Genomic DNA, 14,485 nt, shown 5'->3' with positions numbered 1-14,485 from the left:
TGTATTCGCTTTACATTTTCCCGGACTGCTGCCACAGATATATACATATGTATATACCAACATATATGGATGATAGTTTAGTACATTGATCACACTGATGTTCACTTCGAAAAATTTGGTTTATCATAATAATTATTAAAGGAAACCCATGAACAAACACTTTTGAACAACTTGTTGAATTTTTTCTAGCAACATATAGATTTTTGTATTGTAAATTAGAATTAAAAACTTGGAAAAATACTATAATTTTTCTTTAGTTTTTTTTTGTTACAGTTAAATAAATAAATTTAAAATATTGTTGAAAAGGTACAAAATGTTAATCACAAAAATAAAACAAGAAATTGTCACCTCGAAAAATCTAAAGGTAATATTTGAAACTATTACAACCTTATCGCCATTTTAAGGCTTTTTTACCCAGTGACTTTTAGTTGTATTGTTTTTTCAGTGCATTTAAGGCAAGCTGACAATTTACCGTGAGATTTGCATATGACGCCGAATTAATTGTGGATACCCTGGATGATCCGAAAGAATCGACTGGTCGAAACCGCTGGAAAATGGCGCTAAATCGATTATATTAATTTCTCTTGGAACGAGCGATCAAACGGATGGGAGATCGAAGATCCGAGAGCAAAAGCACAAGCTCCGCTTGGAAGAAAGCAGGTGAGAGCGGCGTTCGCTCGTAAAGAGCTCAACACATGACACCCCAGATGCGCCCGCTCCTTGGGAGAAGGTGGAGGGTGTGGGAAAGGGGGAGGTGGGCGAAAGGGGGAGGGGACAGCGTGCGAAAGTGAAATCGAACCTTCGCTGCCGGCGTTTTGCGCTTTTAGGCAGCAACAAAAACAACGAAGCCAGGCCGGTTTCAAAGTTTACAAGGGGCGCGACTGCGGCGCACAGTGTTTCAAAGTCCAGAAAATGTTACTGAAAACCAAAAAGTACATCCCTGTTAAAAAATTATTGCCCTACTTGCAAACAGAAGAGTTTTTATTAAAACCAACACATTAACTTTATAAGAAAACAAGAGAGAACGCTATAGTCGGGTGCCCCGACTATCAGATACCCGTTACTCAGCTAAAGGGAATGCGAAGGAGAAACTTTGATCCGCCGTAACTTTTTAACGAATGGTCCGATTTAAAAAATTTCTTCTACATTTCGATAGGTATTGATATACACAACAAAACTGCATTTTTACTTTTCCAATATATTGAAATTTTTAAAATCGTATATAAGCGATTGTGGGCGTTAGAGGGGGCGTGGCACCCTTTTGAAACAAACTTGCGCTGCGTAGGAACTCCTAGAATCTGCATGCAAAATGTCAATCCTCTAGCTTTTATAGTTTCCGAGATCTCAGCGTTCATACGGACAGACAGACAGACAGACAGACAGACGGACGGACAGACAGACGGACATGGCTAGATCGACTCGGCTAGTGATCCTGATCAAGAATATATATAGTTTATAGGGTCGGAAACGCTTCCTTCTACCTGTTACATACTTTTGCACGAATCTAATATACCCTTTTACTCTACGAGTAACGGGTATAAATATCAAACTTTTATGAAATTAAATGACAATGCAGATAGTTGCAACATAAGCCGCTTATTTCACTCATAAAGTTTTCATTACTCTCATAAATACTGGCAGACAAAATTAAGTTTGAGACAATGCTAATTTTAATATATTTTATTTTTTTTCAGGACTAATTAATTATTATAATGTTAAAACTCATACTTAAGAGTATTCTTTATATTTCTGATATTGTTATATATGTATATAAATCGTTTCCTAATTTATTTCTATAAATTTAAAGATAATTATAAGCATTATTTGTGTACCTTAATAAACCAGATTTTGCTTAATAATAATAAATCATGAAGCACTGTGAGCCGGAGATTCAGTTTTGGACAAGTGAAGAGAGTGCGGCGAGCGGCGCTGTTGGCTTCAATTAATAATAACAAAAATACGAATTTGTAAAAGTTTCGCATTTATTTTTACATACGGTGAATGAAAATCCGTTTCGGTGTTAATTTTGGCTCCTCGCAGGCACCGCAGCTTTGGTTTTTGGCCCGGTCACTGAACTTTGTCCGACTGGACTTTCGTCATGAAAATTTGCGCATACGTGAGCGACCGCCGATGACGCGTTGGCCGGGCCCTAATAAATATAATTACCCATCAATTGCCGGGTGGGTGGGCTTTTCGGCTTTTCCTCCGAATCAGACGTATTTCAGGCTAATTTTGGACAGCGTCTTAACTCGGTCATAATCCAGGTTTCGATTTCGTTTGTTTTAATTAAAGTTCATTGTATCCCCAAAAATATCTCGGATTGCGTATATGATTCTAAAATAATATTTTCAAAAATACAATGAATAATTTTAACTAAGTATTTAGCTCCCATTTATCATAAAAATGTTCATTGATTTATAAATAACACTAGTTTACAGCAAAAAAAGATAAACGCAGAGACCAATTTTTTTTGATTAGTTTTGAGTGGCTGATCACGCTGAACAAATTAAAAAAAATTCCCAAAGAACCGTTCTGAAGATATTCGCAAAAATCCAGATTTTCGGCACTTCTTTTATAAAACCTTACAGATCTCAAAAACCCTCAAACCAATAAACTTGTAACTTACACTATTTAAAAGGCAATAGATGCACCTTTCCGAAAAGCTATTACTCGTTGTGATCGGGTTGCTATTAATGTAGGTACAACCTGTGAAAGTTCAAAAAAAGTTTAATTTCTGGCGTTTTTTTGTTATAGCTAGTTTTCATTTACTTAAAAAAAATACAAGTAAAAATGTATAAATTATTTTGAGCTTTCAGGCTCTTTTGTTGCTAACAAGTTAAGGCCATATATTTGCAAATGGAGAGCAAACTCTATGAGATATGCATTATTTTATTTTTTTTTGTATTTTGTCTCAAATTATTTTTTTGTGGTTCACAAAAAAAAATCGGAAACGGAAACGGAAAAGGACAATGAACTGGCAAAGCCACTTAACCGTGCGCCAGAGCGGCGGGCAGGAGCTGCTCCGCTCGCGTAAATGGGCGGACTGTGAATTCCTGGTGGGCTCATCGGCTCAGCGGCTCATCCCTGCGCATAAGCTGCTCCTCGGAACAGCATCGCCGGTATTTGGTGAGGAATATATGATAGTTGCTAGGAGTAGGAGTCAAGACTTTTAAGGGATCCCCAATTGTCCGACTCTAACAGCAAGGATATCCACAGTAGCAGCCGCCACAGGGTCCACAGGCATAGCATGGTCCGCAGACATTGGGTCCAAAGCAGGGACCACATCCTCCGCCGCAGGGTCCACAGCACGGTCCGCAGGGCCCACAGCAGGGTCCACAGCAAGGTCCACAAGGTCTGCAACACATGATTAATCCGTAAAGTTTCTAAAGAAAATAAAAAACCATTCCGAAGTTTCATACAATTTGTTCTTATAATTTTTTTTTACTTTTTCACTCACTTTGAACCAAACAAAAAGAAATAATTTGAGACTACACAACAAATTTAGATGTGTTCAGGCCGAAAGGACAAATAATAATGATTCAAAAACGGAAACACAGGGGTATATGGGTTCGAAAGGTTTGACAGACGAATCCTAAGGTTGCTTTATAAATTGTTTTTAAATTCAAAAAACTAGAAGTTTTGTAACTAGGGAGTTACTCATACATTTTTCTTCGATTCTACAAGCGGGAGGTCACTATTTTTCCAGTGCATTGTAACACATAAAGTGAGTAAATGAGATTTAAATTTTTGTTTTGTGGCCGAATCCCGGGTGAAGTTCGCTGTGAATCGCTGCCGGTTCTCAAGTCGAGTTCTGCGCTGCAGTTATGTTTACTCTTGATTTTGTCGTACTTTTTGATTAAGTGCATGGCGCATAGCCGATTGTCGCTGGAGTCGCAGTCGAAATCGGAATCAGAGAATCGGGGCTGAACGGGTATACTATACGTATATGCAAGTGTATATATACAAAATAATTTATACATTTTTACTTGTATTTTTTTTAAGTAAATGAAAACTATCTATAACAAAAAAACGCCAGAAATTAAACTTTTTTTGAACTTTCACAGGTTGTACCTACATTAATAGCAACCCGATCACAACCAGTAATAGCTTTTCGGAAAGGTGCATCTATTGCTTTTTAAATAGTGTAAGTTACAAGTTTATTGGTTTGAGGGTTTTTGAGATCTGTAAGGTTTTATAAAAGAAGTGCCGAAAATCTGGATTTTTGCGAATATCTTCAGAACGGTTCTTTGGGAATTTTTTTTAATTTGTTCAGCGTGATCAGCCACTCAAAACTAATCAAAAAAAATTGGTCTCTGCGTTTATCTCGAAAAAAAATTTTAAGTTGTAAACTAGTGTAATATTTAAGTATTTAAATAGTAAATACCTAGATGTTGTTGATTATTTAATAATAGTCACATTTCCACTGTAAATTTTACATGTTGCGAAAATCTTTTGAAAACATCATGTCCAGAATTTCCCTCACCAACCGTGATTGCGGGCTTAGCAATTCCAGGGGCAATTGGCAATGCAAATCAATTTTGAGATCTCAAGAAATATGCAGCTTTAATTAGTTAATAAGGGGCGCTGGCTCGCAGCTGACACCGTCGCGACATGGCCATGGCTTTGGTAGTTACCGTGGCTACTGGCTATGGGTTATTGGCTATGGTCTATGGCATGGCTACCCAGGATTCCTCAGACGACGCTGATAAAGCTGGACTGGACCACAAATGGGCGTCGAGCGCAATTAGCGCCATATATCAATTACCGAGCAGTGCTCCACTCCACATTACGTATACGCAGGCGACGCGCGGCCAAAGTGTTTTCATTATAAATCATTTATTCAAATTGCATATTAGAGCGACTGGTTGTGGTCAGCACCTCGGCGCTACTCCGATTGGGTTCCGGCGTCAATTCAACAGCTGATCGATGCGATGGAATATATATATGCATATGGTAACGGCGGGCAGTGATAACCACTTGACGCCTCCCCGAGCGGACAGCTGTCTGGCAGCGAATGTCTAGCATAAACAATATTCAAATTAATGGGAATTTTCAAAGAATTGTATTTAAGTTGTGAGCAAATTAAGACAACCACTATTGATAATAAGGTGAGGAGCAGCAAGGCAGATTCTCTAAATTATTTAGAACAAATTTCTCAAATTATTTTTGGTAAAAATTTTTATAAGGATGTCATAAAATACATGGATAAAAAAAATTTCCCAACTTATTCCTTAAAAACAAAAATGTCTAGCATAAACAATATTCAAATTAATGGGAATTTTCAAAGAATTTTATTTAAGTTGTGAGCAAATTAAGACCACTATTGATAATGAGGTGAGGAGCAGCAAGGGAGATTCTCTAAATTATTTAGAACAAATCCCTCAAATTATTTTTGGGAAAAATTTGTATTTAGATGTCATAAAATACATGCACAAAAAAAAAAGCTAAATTACCCAACTTATTCCTGAAAAAGAAAAATAAATAAATAAATACACATTTTTGGTACAATTCCCCCTTAAACGAGATTATTAAAAAACCTGAAGTCTTATACTTTGTAAACTCCATTTATTTGTAAATTCTGGGTTAAATACATCATTGTGTTCGTTAGTATTTTATTGAAATACACCACATTTATTCATAGAATGACATTTACAAGTAATCCACAATTTCTCGTATTTTGGGTTTAGTGGATCGTTATTCAAAAATAGCTTTGATCAGATTCCACATTTCTCAGTCGAGACACAAACCTTCTTAAGCTAGTTTTGAAACCTAAAGTGATCTTATTTTATCATGTAAAATACATATGACATATAAAATTTGTTTTAAAATTGTTTGGGATTCTTACTTTGTTTTGTTTTAAAGGCGAACTGTGCTGTTCACTCTCACACAACTTGAAATACAACGATTTGTTACAATTTACATACACATTTTGAATCGGCATAAACAATTATTCCTCTTGCTAGTTTGCTGTTAATTGTTGAGCTTCTTTATGGACCGATTTTACAGGTCCATTGGTTATAAATTGTGCGTTTATAATTGTCTACGCCTGCTGTACTTATTTTTCTGAACTTTTAATTTAAAATGTTTCAGTTCCTATTTTGAAGTTGATCTTTCATTCTCTTAGCATGGCAAATGCAATACCGTTTAAAAAACTTATAAAATACATATTTTTCGTATAAATCTGTGCGTACATATTGCGCTTTTCATGTCGAAATTGTTGAATTCATTCTTAATCGCTAATGCGAGTTTTATAAGTTCGTTGGTTCATTTAAAGTTAAAAACCTATCAAATTATCTGATTATATATTACAAATTGGTCTTCACTTACGAAAAGGTTGTGCGGTTTATTTAGTTGTAGTAAAACATTTGTTACGGTTAAATAAAGCGTTAAAGCAATGCATACACCAGTGCTATCTGCATTAAAGACGGAACTCCAGCTAAATCTTCTCCCATTGTGATTCTCATTTCAAAGCTGAAAAACATTTTCTTACATATTATTAAAACAGATTCTCTAGGATGGGTCGATTTGTTTGGAAGAATTGTTCGGACAAGATATTTTATTATGATGTTCCATCATAGCCACTTAAATCTTGTCAAAAACCTATGAAAAAATTATGCAGAAGCAATCGAAATAAAATTAGACACTCGCAAAAAAACAATACAATTGATTGATTTCAGACCAAACTTCAGTAAATCCACGATTCAGTAAAATAAGTTTGAAACCAATCAATTTAAAAGTTCCCTGGGAGTATAGAATTTTATCCAAGCTCATTACTGAAAATTACATAGAAAACCATCTAATGATTTTTTTTTCCATTCCGTTTTGTCACAATATATCAAATACGTTGAGCAAAGAGCGTTATCAGATCCTCGAAATAAAAATAACATCGATTTAAAAATTGCATTGGCTATAATATTACAAAGTTTCCTCATGGAAATGAGGTATCCGCCCTTTAATTTCCCATAAATCAAATCGACCCACCCTGGATATTTGTAAATGGAATGTAAATTAATTAGAAGGCGTCGTTCAGCTCCACAATGGATAGCCGCAGCTCGGCGGTGGGCGCTAGCTAGTTCGATCTGGCGACCATATCCAGTCCGCCCTCCTCCTCCATTTTGCTGAGGAACTTGATAACCCGCTGGTGGGGCTCCGATTGCCGTATCATGTCGTTGAGGGCCAGCAGCTTCTTGATGCCGATGCACACTCGCTTGCCGGCCATATTCCTGGCAATATTCTGCAGCTCCTCGGGGCTGAAAAAATCCGAGTCATCCAGGACGGCGAGCACATGCTCGGCGGTTGAGAGATTGGACACGTGCAGTACGGACGTAAAAGCCGGTAGCATTTCCATCTCTTCGAGAACATCTCGCCGGCTGGAAGTGCACAGGATCAGCAGTTTTCGGCCCTTGGGCGGCTGTTTCTTCAGCAGCACCAGAAGGGCCTGCAGCGTCAGATTGGAGTACCTCGGCCCAATGGGCCCGTAGTCAAGCAATCTCTCCACATTGTCCACCACAATGCAGCTCAAGGTGGAGCGATAGGCGTCGTCGAAGATCTTGCGGATGTGCAGGCACTTGGCGGACTCCGTGAAGCCCACCATATCCTCTGGGGAGCAGACCTTGACAAACGGGAAGTCGCTCATCTTGGCCAGATTAGCGGCCAGCGCTGATTTGCCAGAGTTGGGGGCTCCCTCGATAAGAACGGACACCAAACCGGAGCTCTCGGTGGCCTTCGCTTGCTGCACGGACAGCATTCCATCCTCCAGGAGACCAGTGACCGGTGGACCCCAGTTTATAATTCCGCGCGCCAGTAGATTCTCCAACATTTCCTGCGCGGCTCCAAAGGCGGGCTTGATGTCGTTATCCAAGGCGTGCACAAAATCGGCGCGGGTTACTCGCAACTTCTCCATAGCCTCAGGATCCACATGAACCTAGGGGTATTTTAAAGTGTATTAATATATTAATCCGGAGAATATGGATTGCTAATATATAGATAAACGTTTAGTTTAACAATTATAATTTTTTTTACATCGTATCCGACCGAATAATAACCGTCTTACCGCAACCGAAATTAATTAAACGCGAGAACCGAAACCGTATTCGAAGGAGAAAGAACTGAAATGAATATATAAACCTAATAAATAACCGGTTTAGTAAATTTTAAAATAAAATAACGCATTGATATCAAACACCAAACTTTTTAAAACCTTAACCTCCGAAATTACACAGAAAAATGGTAATGGTCAATTTGATATTTTTTAAAGAACAAGTTTTTCATATCATTTTAATATGATTAAAGATTATGTTAATCTTTTTTTTATATTATTTGCTAAAAAATACTAAATTTGGTATTTTTTATGATATGATAGAATATCATGTTGATATAATTAAATCTTAAAATTGACACAAATCATTTTTTATTGATATGAAATAAGGTAGAAATAACCCTATTTCATATCGGTTTTTTTTTCTGTGCCTAAGAAATCCTACCTTAGAATCCGCCTTGATTAGGCGGTTCATGGCCGTGGACTGAGCCGCTCTAACCAATCCCTCCAGCTCCGCGCCACTGAAGTTCTTTGTCCTGGCCGCAATCTCATTGTTGTCCACATCGCTGGCTATCTTGTTGTAGTCCCGCATCCGTTTCGTGTGAATGTTGAGGATCTGAACGCGTCCCTGCTCGTTGGGCAGGCTGATCTCCATTTGGACTTCCAAGCGGCCGGGTCGCAGCAGCGCCTCATCGATCATGTCCCGCCTGTTGGTCATCCCAATCACCAGGATATTGTTCAGCTGCTCCACGCCGTCGATCTTGGCCAGCAGTTGATTGACGACCGTGTCGTGGACCCCGCTGTTGCCGGCCACCGAGCCACGGGCCTTGCAAATGGCATCGATCTCGTCGAAGATGATGATGTGCAGACCACTGTTCGGCCCCAGGCGCTTCTCCTCCTCCTCGGCCTCGGCGAACAATCGCCGGATATTGGCCTCCGACTCGCCCACGTACTTGTCCAGGATCTGCGGGCCATTCACAATCTTGGGCTCGCGGGCATTCAGCATGGTTCCAATTTGCCGGGCCATCAGGGTTTTGCCCGTGCCAGGTGGTCCATATAAAAGGATACCCTTCACGTGCTTGATGCCCAGCTGCTCGACCAATTCGGGCGGGAAAACGCGAGAGGCGAAGGCGCGTCGGAAGATCGCATTGAACTCCTTGTCCAGGCCACCAATGCCCATCTTACCAAAGTCCCAGTCCGGATTGATGATCGACTGGCGCACAATCTTACCCTTGGAGCGACCCTGCAGATTGAGGACGGAGTTCTCGGCCTTCTCGAACTGCACCACCGTGTTGCCGAGGATGCGACCGAAACGAACGTTCCTGGTTTTTGGCAGAGCATCTCCCACTGTTCGGGGATCCACTGCCTCCAGGGTTTTCACAGCGAGGCCGAGGAATTTCTTGTCTTTGAACTGAAAGGGAGTAAGCAGATGCCGATATGAAAACTTGCCTAGGAAAAAGCTTAAATGATTTGGAGGAACCACAACCTAATAATGCTTTTACATTCTAATAATAGGTACCTAATATAATATGGTATTATGCAGGTTTAAAAGACTCTTAAAAAACATTTATGGCATAAAGCCAATTGCTTTCTCAGCGTACACAGCGCACACATTATATATCGTGGGTCATCAAATGTATATGCATTCAAATTTGTGAAAGGTACAACGCAGAAGTTTGCATCATGGTGTCAATAAGGTCATTGTTTAAAATACAAAATATGAATCAGCATCCAGTTTATCGAGAGTCTGGATTCTAGACAAACGGGTATAGTATGTATACTATATAGTAGGTATAATAACTTAATAATAACAGATAACTAGTAATAATTACTAAAATATTTTTTGATTTTCAGAATGTAATTTCGTCATGAAAATGACTAAGTTACTTATTATCACAATAAAAACTGGTGAAATAGTAAAAAGGTGCAGCTATGCGTACGAATATAATTTTAGGTAATCCCCAAATAAAAGTTATTGATAAATGTTTTTTGGGGGTGTGGGAGCTGACAAGGGACAAGTAAGGAATATTATCTAAATTTTTTTCTTTAAATAACATCCTAATTTAGGGACTAACCAACTAAAGGACCTATCATATTACAAAAAAATATTATATCATATTTAATCCTTCTGAAAGCCTATTAAAAAAGAATTATCCCTAAATCCTACCTGGAAGACCAGGGTTTGTCCGACGGTCAGGGGCATCCCGGCGAACTGCATGAGGAACTCCTTGGCCATCTCGTCCGAGTCGTAGGGCTCCTGCGTGGTGGTCTTCTTCTGCAGGAAGTCCGTCTCGAAGGACACGAGTGTGATGATATCGGCGCTGGCGTCGAATCGGTAGGGTCGCACGTCGATTTCCTGGTTGATGGAGAGCGTGGCCCACTTCCGTTGGACGAGCGAGAATCCGACGTGGCCGAGCGGCAGTTCCGCCCCGCTGATCTTCTCCAGCGCGAAGATGAAGTGCAGCCCCGGGCCCGGCGAGATGTCCGCATATCTGGGGGGAATTGGCGGGGTAATTAGTGGAAAGAAAGAAAAGAGACGCCCACGTAGTCAGTGGAAAAAAACAAGACCCCGGGACACTTACTTGACCTCCTCCGTGAAATCGGATGCATTCACAATTGCTTTGTTCGTCAGCGACAGTTCGTCCGTGGGGCATTTGATCGCCCTCATCACCCTCATTTCAACAGACATTTTCCAAATGTAAAACTAAGATTTTTCAGCAGAATTTAACAACAGTCCCCAAAATTGACTAAGCAATCAGCTGTTTTAACGCAGCCCTGGCGCTGTGTGTGTGTATTCACTGTGCATGCCAGCAAATGCTGCCTGCTACGACATTGCAAAACGGTTATTTGAATACAAGAGCGCGCTTTTTTAGTAAATATTCAAATATTTTGAATGAATTTTAATGGAATATTTAATTTATTCCAGCAATATTATACTAATATTAATAAGAGATTTACCAATCAATTATTTTATTATATACATTTAGCGGCTGTCCATACTTTACGGTATCATCAAGTTTGATAAGAAAGCCCCTTATCTAAAAACAAAAGGGGAAGTACCAATTTTGAGTCATAATTTTACTGCACCTGCAAATAAAATAATTGTACAATGGGCGACATTTTAAAATTATATAATTTTTATTTTTGCATAAAATACACATTGAGTTAGTAAAACCCTCTTATACACATATTGGCTTTGCTAATCACAGTAGTGGGCTGTTCGACTGGAGATACATTTAAAAAGCTTAATGGAATTGAAGCTTATACGACCAAACCTAGAGTCTTTTATCATAGGACATAGAGATAAGGTGTGACTTCTCATATAAAAGTTTAAATAGTTTAAATTCCTGTAAAGTATGTATGGAATGACAAAGAATCAGATACATAGGACCTTCAAAATCACTCTTTGTGAAGCTTACAATATGGCATTACAAATATATAAAATATAATGGTATAAAAATCTGATTGTGATATAGTAGTATTAGTAGTAGTAGTAGTAGTAAGCTACCTTCGAATACAATGTGGACCTTCAAAATCACTCTTAGTGAAGCTTACAATATGGCATTACACATAATTAAGGTGTTAAAATTAAAAATTATGGATACAAGATTGCATTTGTGAAATTGAAGGTGGGTTTTAAAGCAAATAAAGTACTTCAAACGGTGGAATTAGGCTCGAAGATCCTCCCAGCCCATGGCCTCGCCCATTTTCTCCAGGAACTTGGCGGCCCGGCGATCCGGCCTTAGAGGATTCACAAAGGTAATCAGCTCCAGCAGCCGCTTGATGCCCATGGAGATGTTCCGGCCCTCCATGGCGGCCTCAATGTGACGCATCTCCTCGGGCTCAAATCGTTTTAAGGCTTCCATCACGGCCATAATGTGGTCAGGCCTGGAGAGATTGGGCACATGGCGAACGGCAGTGAAGACCGACAGCAAGCCCAGCTCCTCCAGGACATCACGGCGATTGGAGGTGCAGAGGATGAGCAGGCCGTGACCCCTGGGCGGTTGTTTCCTCAGGAGAACCATCAGCGTTTGCAATATCTTTTCAGAGTAGCGCTTTCCCACGGCACGAAAGTGGAGGACTCGCTCAAAATCGTCGACGATGACGCAGCTTTGTGGGGAAACACAGGCATCCTTGAGAATGTTTTCTATGTGCCGACACGTTTCTTCTTCGTCTTTCCCCAAAAGATCCGCTGGCTTGATGATATTTATATAGGGGAAGTCACCTTCCAGAGCGATTTGAACGGCAACGGTGGATAATCCCGACTTGGCATCACCCTCGATCAACTGGCAAGACAATCCCTCGAAATGTTCATACCGGGGGAGATCCTGATCCGTTTGTATGTATCCATGGGACATGGTCTCTTGGAGAGCCTCCTCCTGCACCCCGAATCGTGGTTTAATGGCCTGGAGGGCAGTCAGAAAATCAACCTGCTTGATGCGCTGATCCTCGTCGGGAGAACAGGTGACTTCTCTTCGGAGACTGGCTGCAATATACACTTCCCTCAAAACCAATTGGCGCAGCTCGTCCCTTGTGAAATTGACGGTTCGACTTGCAATTTCCTGCGGGCAAACATCATCGGCGAAAAAGAAATTACCAATCGTCTTAATGAGAGAACCCACGAACTCCACTCGCTCATCGAGGTTAAGAAGGGTGCTGTCGACCATATTGGACAACGTGTTTCTTCTGCTTTAACTTGAAAAATTGACTTTTTCAGTAGAATTTTCTAATTTTCTTTTGCCTAGTGAAATTGCCAATTTCTTCTCACGTCCGCACGATCAGCTGCTTTAACAGAAAGTGGTTCTGTTCTTAACTGTTAAGTGTTAACAGGTGATTCATCGATTACCCTACATTTATTAGGGAATTCCCTGAATTGTTGAAATTCAAAATACAAATTATATACTTTCAAATCAAATTAGAAAGTATTATTTTAGCAAGATTACGTAACAGGGAACCGTCTAGGGAATGCATAGAATATATTTGTAGAAAATAACACTGTGCAGCATTTTTAGTGCTTTTTAAATTTACCTCGATGGATGCTATATTTTTGGATTCGTTACGAATTCCCAAGTTAAACTGCGTTTTTCAAAAAGTTCCCCGACGCAAGGATTCTTAGCAAAAGGACCTCAAAGTTCGAAAAACGCTGAAATTGGCCAACTTTGCGGAGCTCTCAGAGGCAAATGGATGCATGGTTTGATTCGATGTTAAAGTTTTTTTAAAGATACGCCCTTTATCTTTTAAACCCCATACTTAAAAAATTTTTAAGATTTTTTTTAAGGCAGAAACAAATTCTAGAAAACATAGTCAAAAAACTTAAAAACATACAGCTGCGGTCAAAATAGTAGTAGTGTTGCCGCCCTGTGTTTTTAAAAGTTTGTTGTTGTAATTCATCTTCTTCTGGTGATATTGTATTGATTATAATTTTACTATTGGACTAATTGGATAAGAAAAAATTACAACATCAAACTTTTAAAAACACAAGGCGGCAACACTGCTACTATTTTGACCGCAGCTGTATGTTTTTCAGTTTTTTGACTATGTTTTTTGGAATTTATTTCTGCCTTAAAAAAAATCCTAAAATTATTTTATGTATGGGGTTTGTAAGATAAAGGGTGTATCTTTTAAAAAACTTTAACTTCGAACCAAGCCATGCATCCATTTGCCTCTGAGAGCTCCGCAAAGTTGGTCAATTTCAGCATTTTTCGAACTTTGAGGTCCTTTTGCTAAGAATCCTTGCGTCGGGGAACTCTTTGGAAAACGCAGTTTAACTTGGGAATTCGTAACGAATCCAAAAATATAGCATTCATCGAGGTTAATTTTTGATGCTGCATAGTGTAATTAATTTTTATGGTTTTCCCGCCAAACTATGTGACCAGCTTGGGAAATCGGTATTTTCCAAAAAATAACAGAAATGGTATTTTTGAAAAATATTGTGTTTCCACTGATCGATCAGAAAAGTGCGCGCGAAATTTAAGTAACAACTTGGCTTAACATTCAAGACAATAATAATGCAAATACAAACAAGACAATAATAATAAGACAAACATGTTAACATTTTAACATAACAAAATTTTTATTATACGATATTTCCTTTAAAAAAAAAGTATTACCCTATGATTTTTATCATTTTAAAAAAATTTTGAACCAATCGATAGGAATGCGGTTATCGATTGACGATGAGTAATGACCGTTACAGCTTAAACTCCTTTTTGATGTATGATTTTCCTGAGTTCTGCTCCGTTTGCTAAAACCTATGAAAGTATTACAGAATCCCACTGGTTGCTCCCCGCTTTTCGGCTCTTCTGCTCGATGGCCGTGCAATTATTTCCGATGCCGCATTTTTCTTCGTTTCTTTGCCGTTGACCTCGCGCAGTTAATCATTCGCATCGATAATTGGATAGTGGATGTCTCTATTCGTTCTGGGCTTCCCGCACAAATTTATAGCGT

The 14,485-nt window shown here is 39.2% G+C and overlaps 2 protein-coding genes and 1 long non-coding RNA gene across 4 annotated transcripts; all 3 read right to left on the bottom strand.

Moving 5' to 3' along the window:
- Positions 1-1,921: 1,921 nt before the first annotated feature.
- LOC138913520 (uncharacterized) lies at positions 1,922-3,615 on the bottom strand. 2 transcript variants are annotated; one of them, XR_011419290.1, is made up of 3 exons: positions 3,458-3,615; positions 1,997-3,383; positions 1,922-1,936 (listed from the first exon to the last, which is right to left on the bottom strand). It is a non-coding gene; the product is annotated as an uncharacterized lncRNA (long non-coding RNA). The 2 variants fall into 2 exon arrangements; XR_011419291.1 differs by lacking the exon at positions 1,922-1,936 and having other exon boundaries at positions 2,320-2,334; positions 2,627-3,383; positions 3,458-3,613.
- Positions 3,616-5,543: 1,928 nt separating this feature from the next.
- On the bottom strand, positions 5,544-10,810 carry Nsf2 (N-ethylmaleimide-sensitive factor 2). The gene is made up of 4 exons (XM_017145873.3): positions 10,621-10,810; positions 10,206-10,530; positions 8,484-9,449; positions 5,544-7,924 (listed from the first exon to the last, which is right to left on the bottom strand). The coding sequence occupies exons 1-4, from the start codon at positions 10,725-10,727 to the stop codon at positions 7,070-7,072; spliced, it is 2,253 nt and encodes a 750-aa protein (XP_017001362.2). The 5' UTR covers positions 10,728-10,810; the 3' UTR covers positions 5,544-7,069.
- Positions 10,811-11,182: 372 nt separating this feature from the next.
- Positions 11,183-12,819, bottom strand: LOC108060165 (vesicle-fusing ATPase 2). The gene has a single exon (XM_017145744.3). The coding sequence runs from the start codon at positions 12,703-12,705 to the stop codon at positions 11,707-11,709; it is 999 nt and encodes a 332-aa protein (XP_017001233.2). The 5' UTR covers positions 12,706-12,819; the 3' UTR covers positions 11,183-11,706.
- Positions 12,820-14,485: the final 1,666 nt, after the last annotated feature.

The sequence above is a fragment of the Drosophila takahashii genome, chromosome 3R, assembly GCF_030179915.1.
Source record: "Drosophila takahashii strain IR98-3 E-12201 chromosome 3R, DtakHiC1v2, whole genome shotgun sequence".
In the NCBI taxonomy this organism is placed as follows: domain Eukaryota; kingdom Metazoa; phylum Arthropoda; class Insecta; order Diptera; family Drosophilidae; genus Drosophila; species Drosophila takahashii.
Note: the sequence above shows the minus strand (reverse complement) of the source record. Positions and strands in the feature narration are given on the sequence as shown.